This window comes from Rattus rattus, chromosome 4 (assembly GCF_011064425.1).
Source record: "Rattus rattus isolate New Zealand chromosome 4, Rrattus_CSIRO_v1, whole genome shotgun sequence".
NCBI lineage: Eukaryota > Metazoa > Chordata > Mammalia > Rodentia > Muridae > Rattus > Rattus rattus.
The window spans coordinates 151,417,258-151,435,161 of NC_046157.1; the positions used below are offsets into that span (position 1 = coordinate 151,417,258).

Consider the following 17,904-nt stretch of genomic DNA (forward strand, 5'->3'; position numbering starts at 1 on the left):
CGATCTACTACAGCCGGGGGCGTCTTGCAAATTAACAACAACAACAACAACAACAATAATAATAATAATAATTTAATATTCTCTGTATGTGTTGGTGGGAGTAGATTAAGGAGGAGGATTTGATATCTAAAAGAGTCATTTTGGTGACTGCTCTCTACCTGTAGGTCATGCTCTGGAGTATATGTAGTGGGGGGCGGGGACGGAGGCTTTCCTTAGCCTGAGGACCCACTGGTACCCACAGCAAGCTGGACCGCCTTTGTGCGGAGGCAGGCGGAGGGGCTGACAGCGGCCAAAAGCAGGGCTAGGAGGAGTGAGTCAGAGAAGCGGGTCTACAACTTTTTCTAAGGAGGACTGTTGACTGGAACAAAAAGGTAGGCAAATGCAATTCCTCTCAGGAATTCCCGTCCCAGGGTGACCCGACTGTAAATTCCCCCAGCAGAGGCTGGCCGGGTGGTGGAGTAAGAAAGCACCGGGGAGGTGGCGGGCTAGGCCTAACCTTGAGATGAGTACAGACCTGTCTCTGACTCATTCCGGTGCCAGCCGGCTTCAGGGCGGTGGGGTGACACCACCCCTCTGCCTCTAATCCTTTCAACTCACAAGAGACTGTGTCCCAGGTGATTTCAACGGGAGGGATGTCGGTCCGTTGATCAATAGGATCGAAGAGAGAAAACTGAAAAACCAAAGTTCAAGCACGGGGTGTCCCCGCCAAACCTGGGCGCTCGTCACAGGGGAGTTGAGGCAGCTGGAGGCCGCGGGCCAAGACTGTGCCCAAGCTCTGGTGACTCTCGGGCTTTAAAAGCAAGACTGGAGCGGGAGACGCCGCAGTCAACTGAGCCGAGGAATCAAACACAACAGGTGGAAGAGGCAGGGCTCCCAGCTTCCAAGCTGGGTTCGATCTGGCCAAAGACCTGCGGGGAGCAGGCTGGAGCTAACAGGGATGACCGGAAGCTGCCCTGAACACCTGCCTGAAAGACTCACAGCCAGAGATGCTCCCGGCGCCCAGACTGAGGCGACTAGGCTGGGCGGGGAGGGACTGCTGTTTTCAGGATCCAAGGTTTTTTATAAGTGGGGAGGAAGGATAAAATAGGATAAAGAAGGGGAGGGAAGAAAATAAAGGGGGCCTGGATACCTAGAAAGAGGAAGAAAGAGGGGAAGACAGGAAAGGTGGTGGTGGTGGGGTTAGGACGCACCGACTGAGAAAATCAAACAAGAATCACCCAGCAGTGGTGGAATCACTAGGCACGACTTAAGTCCTAAGTTTCTTCCTAGACTCTGAAACATGTCTCCATCCCTAGCCTTTTCCTCCACAGCCTCACGACCAGCACCCCAGCCACCGTCCTAAGAAAATAACCACTCCCTTTAAAAATATATATATAATTTATTTTTCTCAGGACAAGAGTGAGAACGGAATTATTTGAATCGTCAGCTTGGGGCCAGGAGAATCACGAGGGTAACTCTGAACAGATGAAAACTGACCATGTTGGACAATGGAACGAAGAAGCAGCCAGAGAGGCGCCAGAATTCAGCGCGTGCAACTGCGGTGCAGATGCCGCAGGCAAGGCCTCCCCAGAGAGTCGTCTTGCAGATAGCTGTCCTGGGTCCTCGTGGTGGCAACTCGCTAAAGTCACTGTCGAAGGGCTTGCCTCTTCTCCTGAGGGGGGTGGGGAGGAAACGTTCCACGAGGAGTATTCCAACTCCCAGCGTAGAGTCAGAAGTCAAGACAAGTAGCCCCAAGAGGAATGCGCTTCAGAGAGCCTTTCTTCTTTCTTTTTTTCTTTTCCAAACGAAATCTAATACTATCTGGCTGCAAAAATATATATCACCGGCTCTGAGTCTGAAAGATTAACATTGGGATACGTAGGAAATGTAATCTGCATGGCTAATTGATTCTCAGCGTATCAGTTTAAAGGATAAAGATCGATATCTGCATATGATGGATATTGTATTAATAGGGACATAAATAAAGGCCGAGGAGTCGTTACCGAAACCTTTGAAGCTACTTCCTGGCTCTGCCCGCTTCTCCGGGCCACGCTGTCACCCCCACCTTCTGCTGAGCTCGAAGTACTGGCTTATTCCACTGTCCAGGGAGTGGGGCAGTGAAGAGTAGTCAACGTTCGAGCCAGAGAGAATTTTTATGCAGCCAGGCTTTAGGAGGTAAAGGACACTTTTCTCCTGGGCTGGTGGAAACGGACTGTAATACTCAAGGGTGGCATTTTAGCTAAGTTTACTACACCGGCGTCCCTAGAAACACAGACAGGCTAACACGCAAGGGGCGGGTTTCTACGTAAACTTTAGCTTTAGGATCAGGGAGCCCGTGCTTGTACACCTCGGTCCTGGCTCCCAGAACATCCACTAAAGACCTGGAAAAAGCCAGGAGTGGGTGATCCAGGGCAGTGGTAGGGATCCAGATTGTGCTCCCTGGGTGGGTCAGGGAAAGCTCTAAAGGCTGAGCGTGGTCTGCAAGGGGCTGGTGAGTGCCCCCTCCCCCAGGCAAGCCACTCTTCTGAAGAAAGGGAGGGTACTCCGATCCCTCCATCCTCCACCCACTGATCGCCAATTAGTCTTGAGTGCTATTGGCCTCCTCCACCACCGAGCTTGTACTGCCTAGAGAATATTCCCAATGCAAATAAATCACCCTCGGCTCCCCCCTTCTCCATTAATTAAGAGAGACGTTCCGACAAAACGAGTGTAATCTTTATTAATTACTCAGCCCTCAGAGCTCGGCTCGCATCAATCACACCCAAAGCGAAAGTGCCGCTCACGCCAGATCCTTTCCCAGAGCACGTTTGGAGGAGGCGGCCAGTAACCACTGCTTTCCTCTTTCTGACCCATCTCTGCAACGGAGGCGATCCGAGGCCAAAGGGACGAAGCTCGGGTGACCCGACTAAAAGGCCTTTCCTACGTGCCCAGGTCTTCTTTGCTCCTAGGTTCTTGCCGCCTGGACCTCCATCCCCACCCCACCTCGCCCCACTCCACTGGGCAAAAGCCTCCGTTCAAGAATGTCCCTTACTTGGTTGTGCGCTTGTTTGAATGCACAACTATTTCGGGGAACCCCCTATCCATCCGTGTCCTCTCTTCTCTCCTTCATCTCCAAGTTGTCTCCCAGCTTCTGTTGTGGGGAAAAACAAACAAATGAATGAACCACCACCACCAGCAGCAGCAACAACAACAACAAACTGATAGAAGTCGATTTTTCCAAGGCCAGAATCCTGGAAGAGATGGATCCTGGGAGATTCAGACTACCTCTAGGCTCTCCTGGTGGGAAGAGAAAGCGAAGGCCCAGTCCCATCTGTCTCTTCATAACACCTGTGAGATCTGCCCTAAACAGTGGGTTAGTGGAATTTTAGAAGATATACTCATTCAACGACTTCTGGTCTCCTAGGGACAGAGTGTGCTCGCTCGGTGAGGTGCCTGTGCTGAGACCAAGGCACTCCAGTTCTTAGCAGAGAAAGGTCTCAGTTTCCAGGTAGCCAGGGAAAAGCTGGTGGAAGATATGGCAGGGGTGGGGTAGGGTGGGGGTAGGGGTTGGGGATCACTGTAGACTCTGGCACTTGGTTCTTGAGAAGACAGAGAGAGACCCTGAGTGCTCATGGAAGAACATTCTGGTAAGAATAGTCTGTGTGATCTCTCTTCCCAACCTTCCTGGGTCACTTGAGGCCACCCTCCCCCACCCCATTTGAACTCCATCCTTCCAACACCACCCTAACAAATCATGCCCTCCTGTGTCTTGAGTCTAGACTGTAGAGTCTGAAATTTCTCCACTTCTGTAAGAATTAAAGGGTCTGTGGGGGTGTCAGGACCCAAACCACAATAATGACCTCCCAGAATCTTTCTTCCTGTATCCCAAGGGACACTTCATCTGTTCCTAGTTGACTGTCCTGGCTTTGCAGCCCAGTAATAAGCACTATATGGAGCGCAGCTTTGGAAGTCCAGCTCTCAGTGTTCCCAGGATTGCTTGGCTGGCCTTACAACATTCCTTGCACACTTTGGGCCTGATGTTCCTTTTGGAGCTTCCCCTGGTGGTAGAAATGTCTAGCCTCTCTTCAAAGAGGAGTTGCTCTACCCTGACCCAGAGCCTTAGCTCCCTCTGTCTTGTAGAGAAACATACCCTGTGGCCTGTTTTGAGCAGCCACTGGCTGAAAGGCTGTGAGGGAAGAAGGCTGTGACTGAGTGGGTACAGTCACCAAAGCTAGCACCACCCTCCTCTGTTTGCTCATACCTGGAATCCCTTCCACCCCCTGCCACTTCATTGATCAGGTCACACTTAGGCTACTGTGCCTTCCTTTACCTTCTCAGAAAGTTCTTAAGGAGGGACTCTGTTTGCTTTTGACAGGTAACCTCCTGAACAAGAGGCAGTCACAAAATATGGGAATTTTCATCTCTTATCATGACCCCCACTGACTGTAAATGGAGTCTTCATCTGACAGAAAATAAAACAGTGTTCAGGTCCTCACTGCCCTGGACCTGTTGGTCTCATTCATTAAACTGCAGGAAATTCTCTGCAGAGAATTCGGAGAAGATGGACATCCTTAAAAAACAGTCCTGGATCTTCTGGGTTTCTGAGATGAGCAGAGAAGACTCCTGGAGAGCTGGGGGACACAGGGGATGGAGAAAACAGCACATAGAGCTTGACAAATTATTAGCAGAACAGCTTTGGAATTACAGCATCTTAAAACAAAAACAAACAAAAAACAAACATTTGGGATCAAGGAGGAGGGAGTAAAGGCTGAATGGCTCACCCAAAGAGAGGTACACTCTGTCTCAAACAATCCATAAAAAAGTCACACTATCCTGGGCATGTATCAGCAAGAAGAACAGAAAACTGAAGCAGTTTCATGTAGAAAGGTAATCGTGATATCCCCAGAGCTGGAGAAGTCATAATAGGCACAGAAATGTCACCTTGTTGTGGAAAGGGCCATCTCTGTAACATCCAACAAAATCACATTAGGGGGCAGAGCTTAAAGATCCAAAATGCAGAAGAGCAGAGCCAACCCTGAGGTTTCATTAGGGGACCCAGGAAGACAAGAGCCCCACCCAGAGACTTTCAGGGGTAGGATGTGAGACTGGACTGAGAGGGGGAAGTCAGAATCTTCTCAGGCTCAAAGTTGCACACACACACACACACACACACACACACACACACACACACACACACACACTTGAAAAGCTATTCCTAACTGCAAGAGGAGAGCCCAATGGGCTCAGACTCAGACTCAGCAGGACAGAATGACGGACTGTTCTGTCTGGAAGAACAACTGGCAGTATCTGGAGATAGAACTGATTCCTGGAGCCACTCCTGCATGCCCAGGGCATCCACAGCTTTGGGACAGCAAGAACCCTGAGATGAAAGGACCAAGAAGGAAAACATGACAGCCACATCACTGTGTCCTTAAATCTTTCACTGAGCATTAGCTTGATAACTCCATTTGCTTCACTCTCAAGATTGAGAGATTCCTTTGTTTAGGAGAGAGAGAGAGAGACAGAGAGAGAGAGACAGAGAGAGAGAGAGAGAGACAGAGAGAGAGAGAGAGAGAGACAGAGACAGAGACAGAGACAGAGAGACAGAGAGACAGAGAGAGAATAAAGCCAGACAATAGTGACAAGGTGATGCATACCTTTAATCCCACCACTCAAGAGGAAGAGACAGGCAGATCTCTGAATTCCAGGACAGTCTGGCCTACGCAGAGAGTTCCAGGACAAGAGGGCTACACGGTGAAACACTGTCTCCAACAACAACAACAACAACAGCAGCAGCAACAACAACAAAAGATAGAAGTTGGATGTGGCCATGCTAAACCATGAAATAGTCTCTTGGGAATAATGAGTGGATGTGAATAGCATGAGAAGGACATATGAATAATATCTCTCCTTGGAGCCTGGTGATACAAACACTGGGGAGTCAGAGCCAGTAGGATCAGGACCTCAAGGTTAACTAACCTAGGTTTCCTATTGAGTTCGAGGCTAACCCGGGCTAGGTGAAACCCTGTCTCAACAACAATAACAGCAATAAAGTCGAGTCGTAATAAATAAAACAACTTCCAATACCACAGCCTGATAAGTCACCTCTTTGGCATTCTCTGTTACCCAGTCTCAGCCTCTGTCATATTCTTTAAGACTCAAAGGACATGTCCAGAGTCCTGGCATTGGCAGCCTAAGAGCTCAGACAGCCTGGAATTCCCTGGTCCAGCTGCCCAGGTTCCCTATCTCGGCTAGGTTAACCGTCTCATCTCAGTAGAGTTGGGGGAACTCACCTGTACTGACAACATTACTCAAATTATAATAGTGATATGCTCAGTGATTGCATCCTCTATGCCAGCAGTGTTCTCAATTCACTTACAGCTCAAAACAACTAGTTAAGCCAGGGTAAAGAGCACAGAGAAGCTATTGAACCTTTCCAAAGTCACACAACTTGCCTTGCTGGGGCTGTAAATAATTTTCAAAACATTTATTGGTTTTGTTTGTTTTGGAGATGGGGACTCACTTTGTAGCTCAACCTGGCCTAGTATCTATCATCCTCCTGCCTCAGCCTTTCTACTTCTAGGATCCATAATGTAGGATCATTGCTCTCAGTCCAACGTTGCATTTGATGGTTCAGGAAAGCAGGAACCTACCTAGCTCATCTGGATTAAAAAAAAATTCAGAAATTTGCCCCACTTCGGTGACCTTTGAAAACACATCTAGTGTAAAGCCACTAAAAACTTTTTCTTTATTTTTAATTTTAAAAGCGTTTCTGCTTTTCTAAGGGACTCCGTTTTAGCCAAGACCAATTTGAGACAACAAGGCTTTGAATTCTAGCAAGAAAGATAGTAGGCAAGCACATTAGGCACAAGTCTATTTTCAGAAATCCTTCAAAGGATTCTTCTGGCCTCCCCGCAGCAAAGGGCACGGGGTTGGAAGGCAGCAATTTTGGTGCGTCCCAAGGTTCCTTATTGACTGAGCACCTTCAGCCTTTCAACTAACCGCCACCTCTCCACCTTCGTCTGCATCTCTGTTCTGGAAAGTGCTACATCCGGACTGAGGGGCTGAGGGGACCATGGTCCTGAGAACCAGCCCTCAGGCACCTTTGAGGATCCCAAATGTTCCCATTCATATACTCCACTGTGTGTCCTGGTGACAGAGCGGAAGCTCGGTAAAGACACTCTCTCTACCTTGTGCACCCATAGGCAAGCCTAGCCTCGAACATGTCTGTATCCTCCCTTCTGTGCTTTCCAGTGTGCACCACAATGCCTTTCTTTCAAGATTAGTTGTCAGGCGGCGGGCACAAAACCGAAGCTGGGCATTCACCAGGGGCTAATTTCCAGCTACAGGTGGCAGCGATTCTACAAGCCTGCTTTCCAGCCAAGCAGGAGAACCCTAGAACGACTCCCTGAGCCACCGCACTCGCACTCAGGCTTTGAGTACCCCTGCTGCTTCTAATAGCTGTGAACTTTCTAGCAAGTTGTAGGAATGGCTGGTGGGAACCCAGGACTGTTAAAGATTCTATCAGGCCATTCGTAGTAATAATACCCTAAAGATCCTGAAGACCCTAAAGATCCTAAATATCACCAAAGACACCTGAGGCTGAAAACCAAGACTACTCGAAGGGTGTCCGGGATCTGGGTGAGTCTGTGGGAGAGCTCTTGTTAAGCAGACCGGAAGCCTGGCCAACGACCTCGGAGGCAGGGAGAGGCTAAACCAACCACCTTAGCTAAACAGTGGTCTAGGTGACAGGGACAGCAGGGCCAGGGGTGCAACTTAATTGGTAAATTGTTTACTGGGCAGGTGTGAAGGCTTAGGTTCGACTCTCGGTATAAAACCTGGTATGGAGGCCATGATATGGCTGTAATCTTAGTATAAGAAAACCAGCCTGGGCCAATATATATATATTTTTCCCCCTCCCTCCCTCCCTCCCCCTCGCTCTCCTCTCCTCTCCTCTCTTCTCATCTCCTCTCCTCTCTTTTCCAGGAAAAGTTTCTGGGCAATGCCTTTGAGTCTTGGAATTGTCTTGGTGCCCTCTTTTCGAGTACATATTTACCTGGGCTAGGAATAAGGGCACAGCAGATGCGAGGCTGTGCTCCTAGTAGGTCGGGGATTCTGTCCTGATTAGAAGGCTGGTGGGATGATAGAGACGACCCCTTCCCAGGATGCCGAATTCTTCCCCACTGTCTCTAAAGGGAAGCCCCCACCTCTACCCTGCAGGCAACCTCATTGTTGTCCCAGGTTTTCAAATAGTAGCAGAAGCAGCCTGTGGATCCCCGAGATGAACTCTATTTGTTCTCCCAAAAGTCCAGAGGGAGTCACCGCTGACAACTGCGTTCAAACTTTCTGGGGATTGGGGGGAATCAAGGCTAACCCGCTTTATAGCACTGAAGGTGAGTCTGGGTCTGGGTCTGGGCAAATCTACTTACACCTGGTTCCAAGGGTATGGAATTAATATGCACGAGGAACTTTATAAGGAAACCTAATAGCTCTCCCAGTAATTATTTCAAGACATTAGCTAGCTCTGACACCCAAACTGGAGCCAATATTCGCACCTGTCCCCAGCCGCAAAATCTTTCCTGGTTATTCAGAAATCGCCCCAAATCTTTGTTTGTTTATAGACTAGATATTGGCTATGTGGTTCAGTCTGGTCCCCGACTTTTGTCTCGGTTTCCCGAGTAGCTGCGATCACAGACACCTTAACAGGGGTGGGAAAGTTCACAGAAAAACCTCAATTTAGAAGGCACTGCAAATAAGTTACAATAATCACGGCACACCGACATGCGCACGCGCGTTGTGAGGGAGCTAAAGCAGTGGTTAAAATAGGTTTCTTTGAGTTCCAACGTTAAGTATGCCCACTTCCAAAATCCAAGAACTGTCCCGTTCCTTCAAGGAATTTCCACTTTAAAGGGGGAAAAAAAAACCTGACAGGGTCGAGTTCATTAAAGTGAGATTAGGGAGACAGTGGCGTTTCATTAAGGTGTGAAATATAGGGCTCCCAATTTTAGCAGCTTAGAAAATCACCTGGGGCGCCTTTTAGAAAAGCCACCACACGGCCTCCTCCCCGCCCTGGCCAATCAATTGAGGCCTTTGAGGGCCAGAGCTTCCGCAGACTTGTCCTTGCGGGCCAGGTATCTCTAGACCTGGGTGCCGTAGCTGCGCGAATGCTCCCATCAGGATAAATCTGCTCTGTGTGTTTGGTAAGAAAGAGGCCTCTGAAGACAAATCGTTTTCCTTGATGAAGTTGCTCCTCCCAGTTTTTCCCCCCCTCAGACAAAAAAGTTTCTAATTCTCACTAGTTTTAATTCCGTAAGGGCAGAGGCGACACCATCTCAAGTCCTCAAGTTCAATTGAAAAATCGTTTGGTCAACGAACACACAATAGAAATATTAATTTATATGTGATGGAGACCACTCAGAGACAAAGGGGACCACATCACCCATGTTTTCTGAAATAGCTGTCGAAATACTGTCTTTCTGCAAAGATTAGACGCTTTCTCATGTCTATGCGGGGATCTGTTTTGAAATATTATAGGTTAGCAAGACTTCTCCACCCCTTCTCATCTCAGCCCCTCCCCCACACACTGGACCCCCTGGAAATTGGCATTTCTAAACCAAAGATAATCCAATTTTACATGCAAAGACAACTGTTTTTGTAAAGGAAATGCGCTCATTCTTCCGAGGCTCCTAGGAATATTCTTGGTGATTGGATTATGGACACTCACTTCCCCAAGTGTCTTATGATCAGGAATGGTTGCAAATGTATCATGGAAACAAAAGTGCTCCTCTTTTGGCACAATTTAGATCTGTTTAAGAGAACAGAAACCTCAGAATCAAAGCTGATGGAAGGGATCGTGATGGGTTAATCTTGCAGAGCTTATCTTACACAGACAATCAAAAGACCCAAGGAAGGGCAGAAAATCTCCCCTGCACTTGATTCAACCGCGGAACTTCAAACTAAGGTCAACTGCAGTTGCTTTCAACACTCATCTTTGAGACAGTGACTGCTCGAATAGTATCTAGTCTTTCAAGCCACACTCTGACATCCACAATGAAAGATGACTTCCAAGGAAGAAAGGATGTATGCCCACGATTTGAATTTACTCATCTTCGTGTGAAAGCAGAAATGTAAAATACAGATATTAAGAAGTAGGAATTAAGTTGCAGAGGAGAGAGAGAGAGAGAGAGAGAGAGAGAGAGAGAGAGAGAGAGAGAGAGAGAGAGAGTTGGGTCACAGAATTAATTGGATGCCGGAGCTGCTGAGACCCATAAAATTAGCAGGTTAGTGAACAGGCTTGATGGGTTAATGAAACAAGGAGAAATGGGAAACGGAAAAGCCTTCTGTCAGGTGTAGTTACCACTCCTTACATGTAGAAAGCACAGTACGGACATGCTCGCAAGCACACCCTAAATGTCACAAAGCAGATATGCTTAGAAACAAAATCCAAATATCTTTTTTACTGCGTTTCTGTGGACGAATACGCAGCTTGAAATTCCCTGAAGGGTTTCAGTGTTTTACCCAGGACTCAGAGTGTTTTTTGTAACTATATTTCTCATGCATTTGTTTTGTTTTTAGACAGGGTCTACAGAAGCCCAGGCTACATAAATAGTGGAAGAAGACTTGAACTCTGGATCCTCCTGCTTCTACCTCCCCAGGGCTGGCATTCCAGGAGTGTAAGTCAGTCTACCACCATGCTGAGTTTTAGGCATACTGGGCCTGAGAGATATATCTTCCGCCCTTAGTTTTTCCATCCTTAAAAATATTCTTCAGATGTAAAGAAAACCATCCATCTCCCCACCTACTCCATAGCCCTCAGACCTCGGGAGTTTTGATTGGCAGAATGAGTCGGGAAGTTCAACATTTAACCCAGTTTTCCTTCTGACAACTTACCTGTGTAACTTATGACCCACTTACTTTGTGCTGAGAGCTCGCCAGTGCTTTGTGGGAGGACCAGCAAAATAAGGTTCCTGTCCTCGACTTTACATCTGGTACAGTTAGGTACAAATAATGCTACCCTCCCTCACACACACCGCAAATAAACAAGACTTCTGTGGGCAATTTCAAACACCAGGAAGGATAGATAGTGGCCCAGTATCTGGGGACAGGTAGTAGATATAGCAGAACTCTCTGCCAAGGTGAAATTAAAACCTTGAATGAAAGCAGACAACACAGCTGCACGAAGCTTCAGTATTCAGGGCACTTTAGCTGGTAACTCCTAGGAGGACAAATCCTCCTGCCAACCCCTTGAGGCAGAGGTGGGTTACTGCTAAACTTCTCCTCAAATTTTACTGTGGAAGAGCCTGAGGTGGAAAGAAGTCAGGTGATTTCCCAAGGTCTTTCCAAATAAGGAGAAAGCAATCCTTAGAATGTATCAATGGGCTGCAGGTGCTAATGTGCTTTAATATCAGGTAGCATTCAGGGGCCAAGCAAGCAGCAGGATAAACATTTACATTTGAAATTTAGACTAACCTGCAGCCCTCGAACTCTGGAATCATGAGCTCTTCAAACTTCCAAAGGGCTGTGCAAGACAGACTAGATTTAATTTTGTTGGACTTTTCCTACTCTGAAGATGGAGCTGAACCCGAGATTGACTCAGTCTCCTCTCTAAGATGCAGAGGGGAGAATTGTCTTGAAAAGGTACCTCCTGCCATCCCTGAAGCCCTCTAGACAATGAATTAATGAAAGAAATAATGAATGAAAGGGATGATGTTATTTCAATCATGGCTCTCCAAACTCCTGCTTTGTCTAAGGTGTTGCTATGCCAGGCCTTTCCATAATGGAAGTCAAGTTCTGTTACTAGTGTGGATATTTAAGGCATATCTAATACGGGCAGGGTAACCCAGCCCTCAGTATTCAGGAGACAGAGGCAGGTGCATGTCTGTGAGTTAGAGGCAAGCCTGGTATGCCGAGCAAGACCTGGGACAGCCATGGTTTCTATACAAAAGAAACCCATCTCAAAAAACAAAAGAAAAACACACACACACACACACACACACACACACACACACACACACACACACACACACACGGCATTCATATCCATTTACGCAGTGGAGATACATTCTTGCTATAGGAATTCCAATTCCTGTTGTGGAGGTAAGGAAAGGGTGGATAAAAGATATGTATAAATATAAAAGTAGCAAAGGCTTCTGGGTGAATGGTTAAATTGAATCTGCAAAATGGAAGAGGGCTCACCTCAATGCAAGAGGGGCAGACGATCACCTCATTTTGCTGACCCTCTGGTTCTGGTAAGAGAGTTAGAAATTAGCAACCAAAGCAAGGTCAGCCAAGGTGAAAAATCTCCCTGTGTACTGAGCCACTAATGGTATCTATTTGATTTTCAGCAATTCTAATTCAATTTCCACAAGAGAGTTACGTGTGCAACCCACAAAAGAAGCAAAATGTGGCTCTCATTGTGACCGAGGCAACTCCAAGATGCACTTCTCCTGTATGAAAAGCCTACATCATTGGTTCATTTCTGTGGACCATAAATAAGCTATAAGTAAGAAGCCAGCTGGTCTCTAAGTAACTCTACGCAGACTTCTAGGCTGCCAGTGGAAGGAAATGAAATAGCAAACACATGTTTGTGTATGAATGGCCACATCCGCAAAGCCACGGTCTGTTACTAGTGTGCATATGTCATGTGTATACATCCACATATACACACATGCACATATACACACATCCACATATACATACAAGTGTGGATGCATTTCAGCCACAGTGATTATAAACAGAATGTCTGCACAGGAGGTGAGGAAAGAGTGAATAAAACATAGAAAAAAAATAAAAGCAGCATGAGATGTTCGGGGTATATAAGTCACGACTCACCTCTGAAATGTGACTCTTAACGGGGACAAGACGCAGGTCACAGAAACCAACAGCAGTGTGACATCAAGATTGGGTTTTGTGCCTGTTACAGGGGACTAAACTCTTCTCTCCCTAGAATCTTACAACAGTTGTGTGTGTGGGGGGGTGGGAGTGTTTCAGGAGAGGTCTTCAGGGGGTCTCAAAAGCTAGAAATGAGGGTCAATGGTTAAGAGCATTGGAGGACCAAGGTTAGAGTTCCAGTGACCCCATGGTGGTCCCCATGTTTTCTCACACTTGGTCTGTAACTCCACTTCCAGGGGTCCAAGGCCTCCTTCTGGCCTTCACAGGCACCAGGAACACATGCAGTACACAGACATACACGCAGCCATACGCATACAAACTACGAAAAATTGTTTAAAAAAAGAAAAAAGCTCAGAAATACACAAAATGCTCATCTTAACCAACTACACTGTCACATGTGAGCAATTTTTCCCCTCTGAGCCTCAATCAAAATCTGCCGTCGGGACTTGGATTGAAGCATGTACCCCAGGAGAAGAAAGGCTAGGCAAAGAGCTGGGAGCGATTTCACCATGAAATAAAAATGTGCCGAAATCCAGTGCGTCTTATTTTCTATAAACACTTCCTGTTTTTATTAAGACGGCATAGACATATAACACGCCATATTGTGGTTCCTAAACTGCAGCCATGCTACTTAATGAATGGCCAATAAATTACTCCACCCATATGATAGATATAAATGCTTCACTCGAGATCAGTTAATACAGAGGCATCATGCAGGTGTCATAATACACGAGGGAAAACAGCACACCCCCTGTGGCATCTCCGATTTTTCCCAATGATCTCTCCCCAACTTCCAAAAAGTGGAATAAGACATTTGTTTTCACACAAAATACATTTTAGACCCACGTTTTCCTCTTAAAAAGGCAAGTCTACCATGTGTAGTACACACTCACAAATCACCCCTTTCGTCTCAAAATCGAGTCCATATGTATTTTTCCCCATTTAGCGTGGACATTCCAGTGATTCCATGACATAGGACAATTAAACTCAAAATATGCTAAATGTACATTATCTTGATAACCAGAGACAGAGACATTTTTCAGTTTCTCTTTGGGCACTATTATATGTTTTCATATAGTTGAAAGTTATCGTTTCACAGTATAAAATCTTGAACTACTAACACACCTTGATTTTCTGCATATTGTTTTGAAATGTGTTTGGATCAGAGGTAAGAGAGAAATGACACCGCTCAAAACAACGTCTGAAGATCGTAATGTGCAAAACTTCCAGATTTATATATTCAAAAATAAATTATTGTTTTAGTGAACTTGGGGAGCCGGGTGCCACGGGAAAGGGGGAAGCTTATAGTTTATACTTTGAATAAATAGCTTTCAGTGTCTTCCAGGTGGGGGCAACAGTCAGTCAGTTTTGAGAGAAGGGAGGTCAGGCTCTTTAAGCTCCCTGAGTCGAGTCCGGTTACAGAAGATGAAAATGACTGCCTGCCAGTAACACTGTGAATAAAACAACCGCAAGCCTCCAAGAGATGGGACTTCTGGGCTTGGCTCCAGGCACCAGGCGGAAAGCAACCGATCACCACCGAGTGCGCGCTTCAGGGAGACCAGAGACAGCCCGGGACGCGCACGCGCGCTGAGCACCTGCCCAGTTCCGCGCAGACGCGGGCTTGGGCCAGGTCTAGCCTGCGGCTCAACTCTAGGCGCGTGGATCCGGACTGTTTATTAGTCGGTCCTCCCAGGATCTCTGAGACGCAGGAAGATCCTTTGCTTTTACACCTTATTCATTTTTCCTTTAAGAGATTCAAGTCCATTCACAACTGTTGCGGACAAGTGCGCGCGCGCTACCCTAAACGAGCGCCCAGGTCCTAGGCGCCAGGAATCCGCTTTCTGCACATCTGCAGGCTATGGGGCAGGGACAGCCACATACTTTGGTCAAGGTGGGAGTGTCGCATAAAGGAGATCCCACACACACCAGCATCCCACTCTCTTCTGTTTCCCCCTCTCGCTCAAGGTAAGGGAAATAGGGAACAAAAAGAGAAGAGGAGGGAAACTGAGACTCCGCAGTGATTCGTTGGTTCGTGGTCACAGACGAAGCGGGGAGAAACCCCAGCTCACTGAGTCCAAAGCCGGGTCCCCTGAGGATGCTCAGGGTAGACGATGCCCCGGGTGTGCCTTCCCGCTACGTATCGCTCCTCCGGGCACTGCCCAGAGTTGCGGCCGCCCGCGCCCTGGAGCCACTGCCACCGCTTCCTGCGGAGCCCGCAGCCGTCCCATCGGGCCGGTACTTGAGCCAGCAGATGATCCAGGTAACTACCACCGAGAAGAGTGCCAGGATGCTAGCCACCGACAGGCAAATGGGTCCCACAGGCGAGGGCGATCCGGTAGCTGGGGCGGGGCCGGGGGACGAACCGCTGCTCGGGGGTCCCCCACCCCCGCCGCCGCCGCCACCGCCGCCGTAGTGGTTGACGAAGATGAGACCGGTGAACAGCAGCACCACCATGGAGAGGAACGAGAAGACTACGCACACGCAGCCGGCGGTGAGCGCCGCCCGCTTGCAGTTCTGACAGCTCTCGTAGGCGCCCGGGGCGCGGAGACCCGGGCGGGCCCGAGGTCCGGGGGCGGCGTCCTCAGCGGGTGGTGGCGCCGGCTGCGCCGGCTGCGGGCGGGGACTGGCGGCGGGCGGCGGTGGGCGCGGGGCGGCGGGAGGCCAACGGCGGGAGGCGGTCTTGGGGCAGCGGATCGTGGGCGGCTCGCAGAGCCAGCGGGAAGGCCTCGGCAAGCTTGGTGTTGTTGGGCAGGCCGTGGACGCGGCTGTCCGGCAGCGGCGTGCGGTGGCGGCATACCGGGCACGCGATGGCGCCGGGCGGGCCGTGCCAGGGTGGCGGGCGCGGCGCGCGCTCAGGGACGGCGCTGGAAGCGGCGGCGGCGCGGAGCTGCAGCTGGCTCAAGCACTCCTGGCAGAAGGTGTGCAGGCATGCCAGCAGCTTGGGGGCGCGCCGGTCCGCGTCGAAGTAGTTGTAGCAGATTTTGCACTCGTAGTCCTCGAGCGGTGGGAGGCTGGGGGCGGTCGCCGTGGCGTCCCGGACTCCCGAGTCTCCGTCGTCGCGAGCTCCAGCCGCAGTACCCCCAACTCCGTCTCGGCTCCCGGGGCTGCTGCTCCTGCTTTGGGTGCTGCCACCGCTGTCGTTCGCAGGCGCTGCCATGGCATGATACGCCCCTCATCGGGGGCTAGGTGAGGCACCGTCCTCCCCCTGAGCTGCAGCCCCGGCTCAGGGCGGGGAGGAGGCGCTTCTGCCTCCCCCCTCTGACTGCTGTCGCCTGGCAGGGGAGGTAACCGCTGGCTGCTGCGCCCCCGCCCGGCCTTCTGGTCCACCCACCCCACCCTACCCCACCCTACCCCACCCCACCCCAGTGCGGATACTCTTAGTCCTTTCAGGTCCAGGGGGCCTTCACTGAGGCACCCTTAATCCCCTCTACCTAAGTATCCTCACAGCTTTCTGTATCCGTTTATGTGGACTTAAAATTGGGGTTCAGGTGGGCTTGGAGGTGTTGCAGGAACGCATTTGGGGTGCAGCTGCTTTAGGCTGTTCCGTTTTGCTTCTACACACAGCCTCTAAAGATGGTGTGCTACTGGGACCTGCCTTTTCCTTTTTCCACTTCCTCAACATCACTCCTCCCACCCCTCCTTTTTATCTGATTCATCCTTCCTTGTCTGGGGCTAGGTCCCAGGAGAAGTCTCCTCTCCCCCTACCAGCAAGAGCTCACCGTGATGTAATGCAGGACCCGCGCAGGGAGGGGAAGCGGCGGCCTCGGCAGCCTGGCAGAGGCGGTTCCTTTCCCGACTGAAAATCGTGATCTCATGTCTCAGTCCAAGGGCGAAAGCCAATAATCCCTAAGCCATTTACGCTTTGCGCTTTTATTAGCAGGGCCCAGGCGGCGGTGCAGGGCTCATCCCAGAGTGGAAGCAGAGAAGGGCATTCCCCCCCCCCCTTCACCATTTGGAGGAAATTTGGGAACTGGATAATTCTCCCTTCTTCCTTGGCAATGTTGCTTCTTGAGTTTAAGGAGAGAAGACAGATTGGGAGCAGAGTCCAGCTGTTTTCCTGGTGATGATCAACCACTGTAGATGCAGCTGTTTCTGTAGCCAGGCGGTTACAGAGGCAGAAGGGAGAGAAAGTAGTTGGCAAGGAAGTTCACACACTGAAAAGCCCAGTTTAAACCCAGCTGCTAGCCTCGCCCACCGCCCTTTTCCGCGTCCCCACTTTAACTTTTATCATTCGGATGCAGAGAGCACACAACTCTCGCCTAATTATGGAATAGAAGTTCAAAGGGACAAATCAGCAAGATTAGGTCATACAGTAAGGTACAGGAGGGCTTGGGTACAGCCTGCGAGGTGATATTCAGATATCCTTAACCTCTCCTCCCCCCCCCACCCCGCTTCAGGTGCCCCCTCCCCGGCCTCAGGAAGAGGAAAATGGCCACTCACCTCCCCACTCGGTAAAGAAGCGGGACTTTGTAAGATTTTTTTCTCTTCTCTTTTCCTCCTCCTCCTCCACTTCTTCATTTTCTTCCTCCTCCATTCTTCCTTCTTTTTCCTCCTTCCTCCTCCTTCCTCCTTTTTCCTCCTTCTTCCTCCTTCCTCCCTCTTCCTCCCACTTCCTCCCTCTCTCTCCCCCTCCCTCTCCCCCTCCTCCTCTTCTTCCAGAGGGTAGGAACACTGCACCTTCTGCCTAGAGTCTCCGAAGTTCACAAGGTGACAAGGGAAATAGCTGGGGGGGGGGAGAGCGGGGGACCAACCTGAAACCCCTATGACTGGGAAGCATATTAAAGGTAGAAGACAGAAAGAACCCTGGAAAGAGCCAATAAGAGCTGGATGAGAGAGCTGGGAATACAGCTCAATTGGGGAGTGCTGGCACAACCCCAATGGCATCTCCAACAAGCATTTGGGAGGTGGAGGCAGGAGATTAGAGATTCAAAGCATCATCAACTACATATGGAGTTTGGGGCCAACCTGGTCTACATGAGACTGTTTCCAAACACAAAACAAAACAAAACAAAAATTGGGTTTCTAGGGGAATTCTAAAGGACTATAACATTTCTG

At 49.3% G+C, this 17,904-nt stretch overlaps 1 protein-coding gene across 1 annotated transcript; it reads right to left on the minus strand.

Moving 5' to 3' along the window:
• Positions 1-13,389: 13,389 nt before the first annotated feature.
• On the minus strand, positions 13,390-16,634 carry LOC116898237 (RING finger protein 223-like). Its single transcript, XM_032899589.1, is given in 3 exon segments — positions 13,390-15,484; positions 15,486-16,121; positions 16,569-16,634. Coding segments are annotated over 2 exon segments (1,023 nt in total). The 5' UTR covers positions 16,007-16,121; positions 16,569-16,634; the 3' UTR covers positions 13,390-14,982.
• Positions 16,635-17,904: the final 1,270 nt, after the last annotated feature.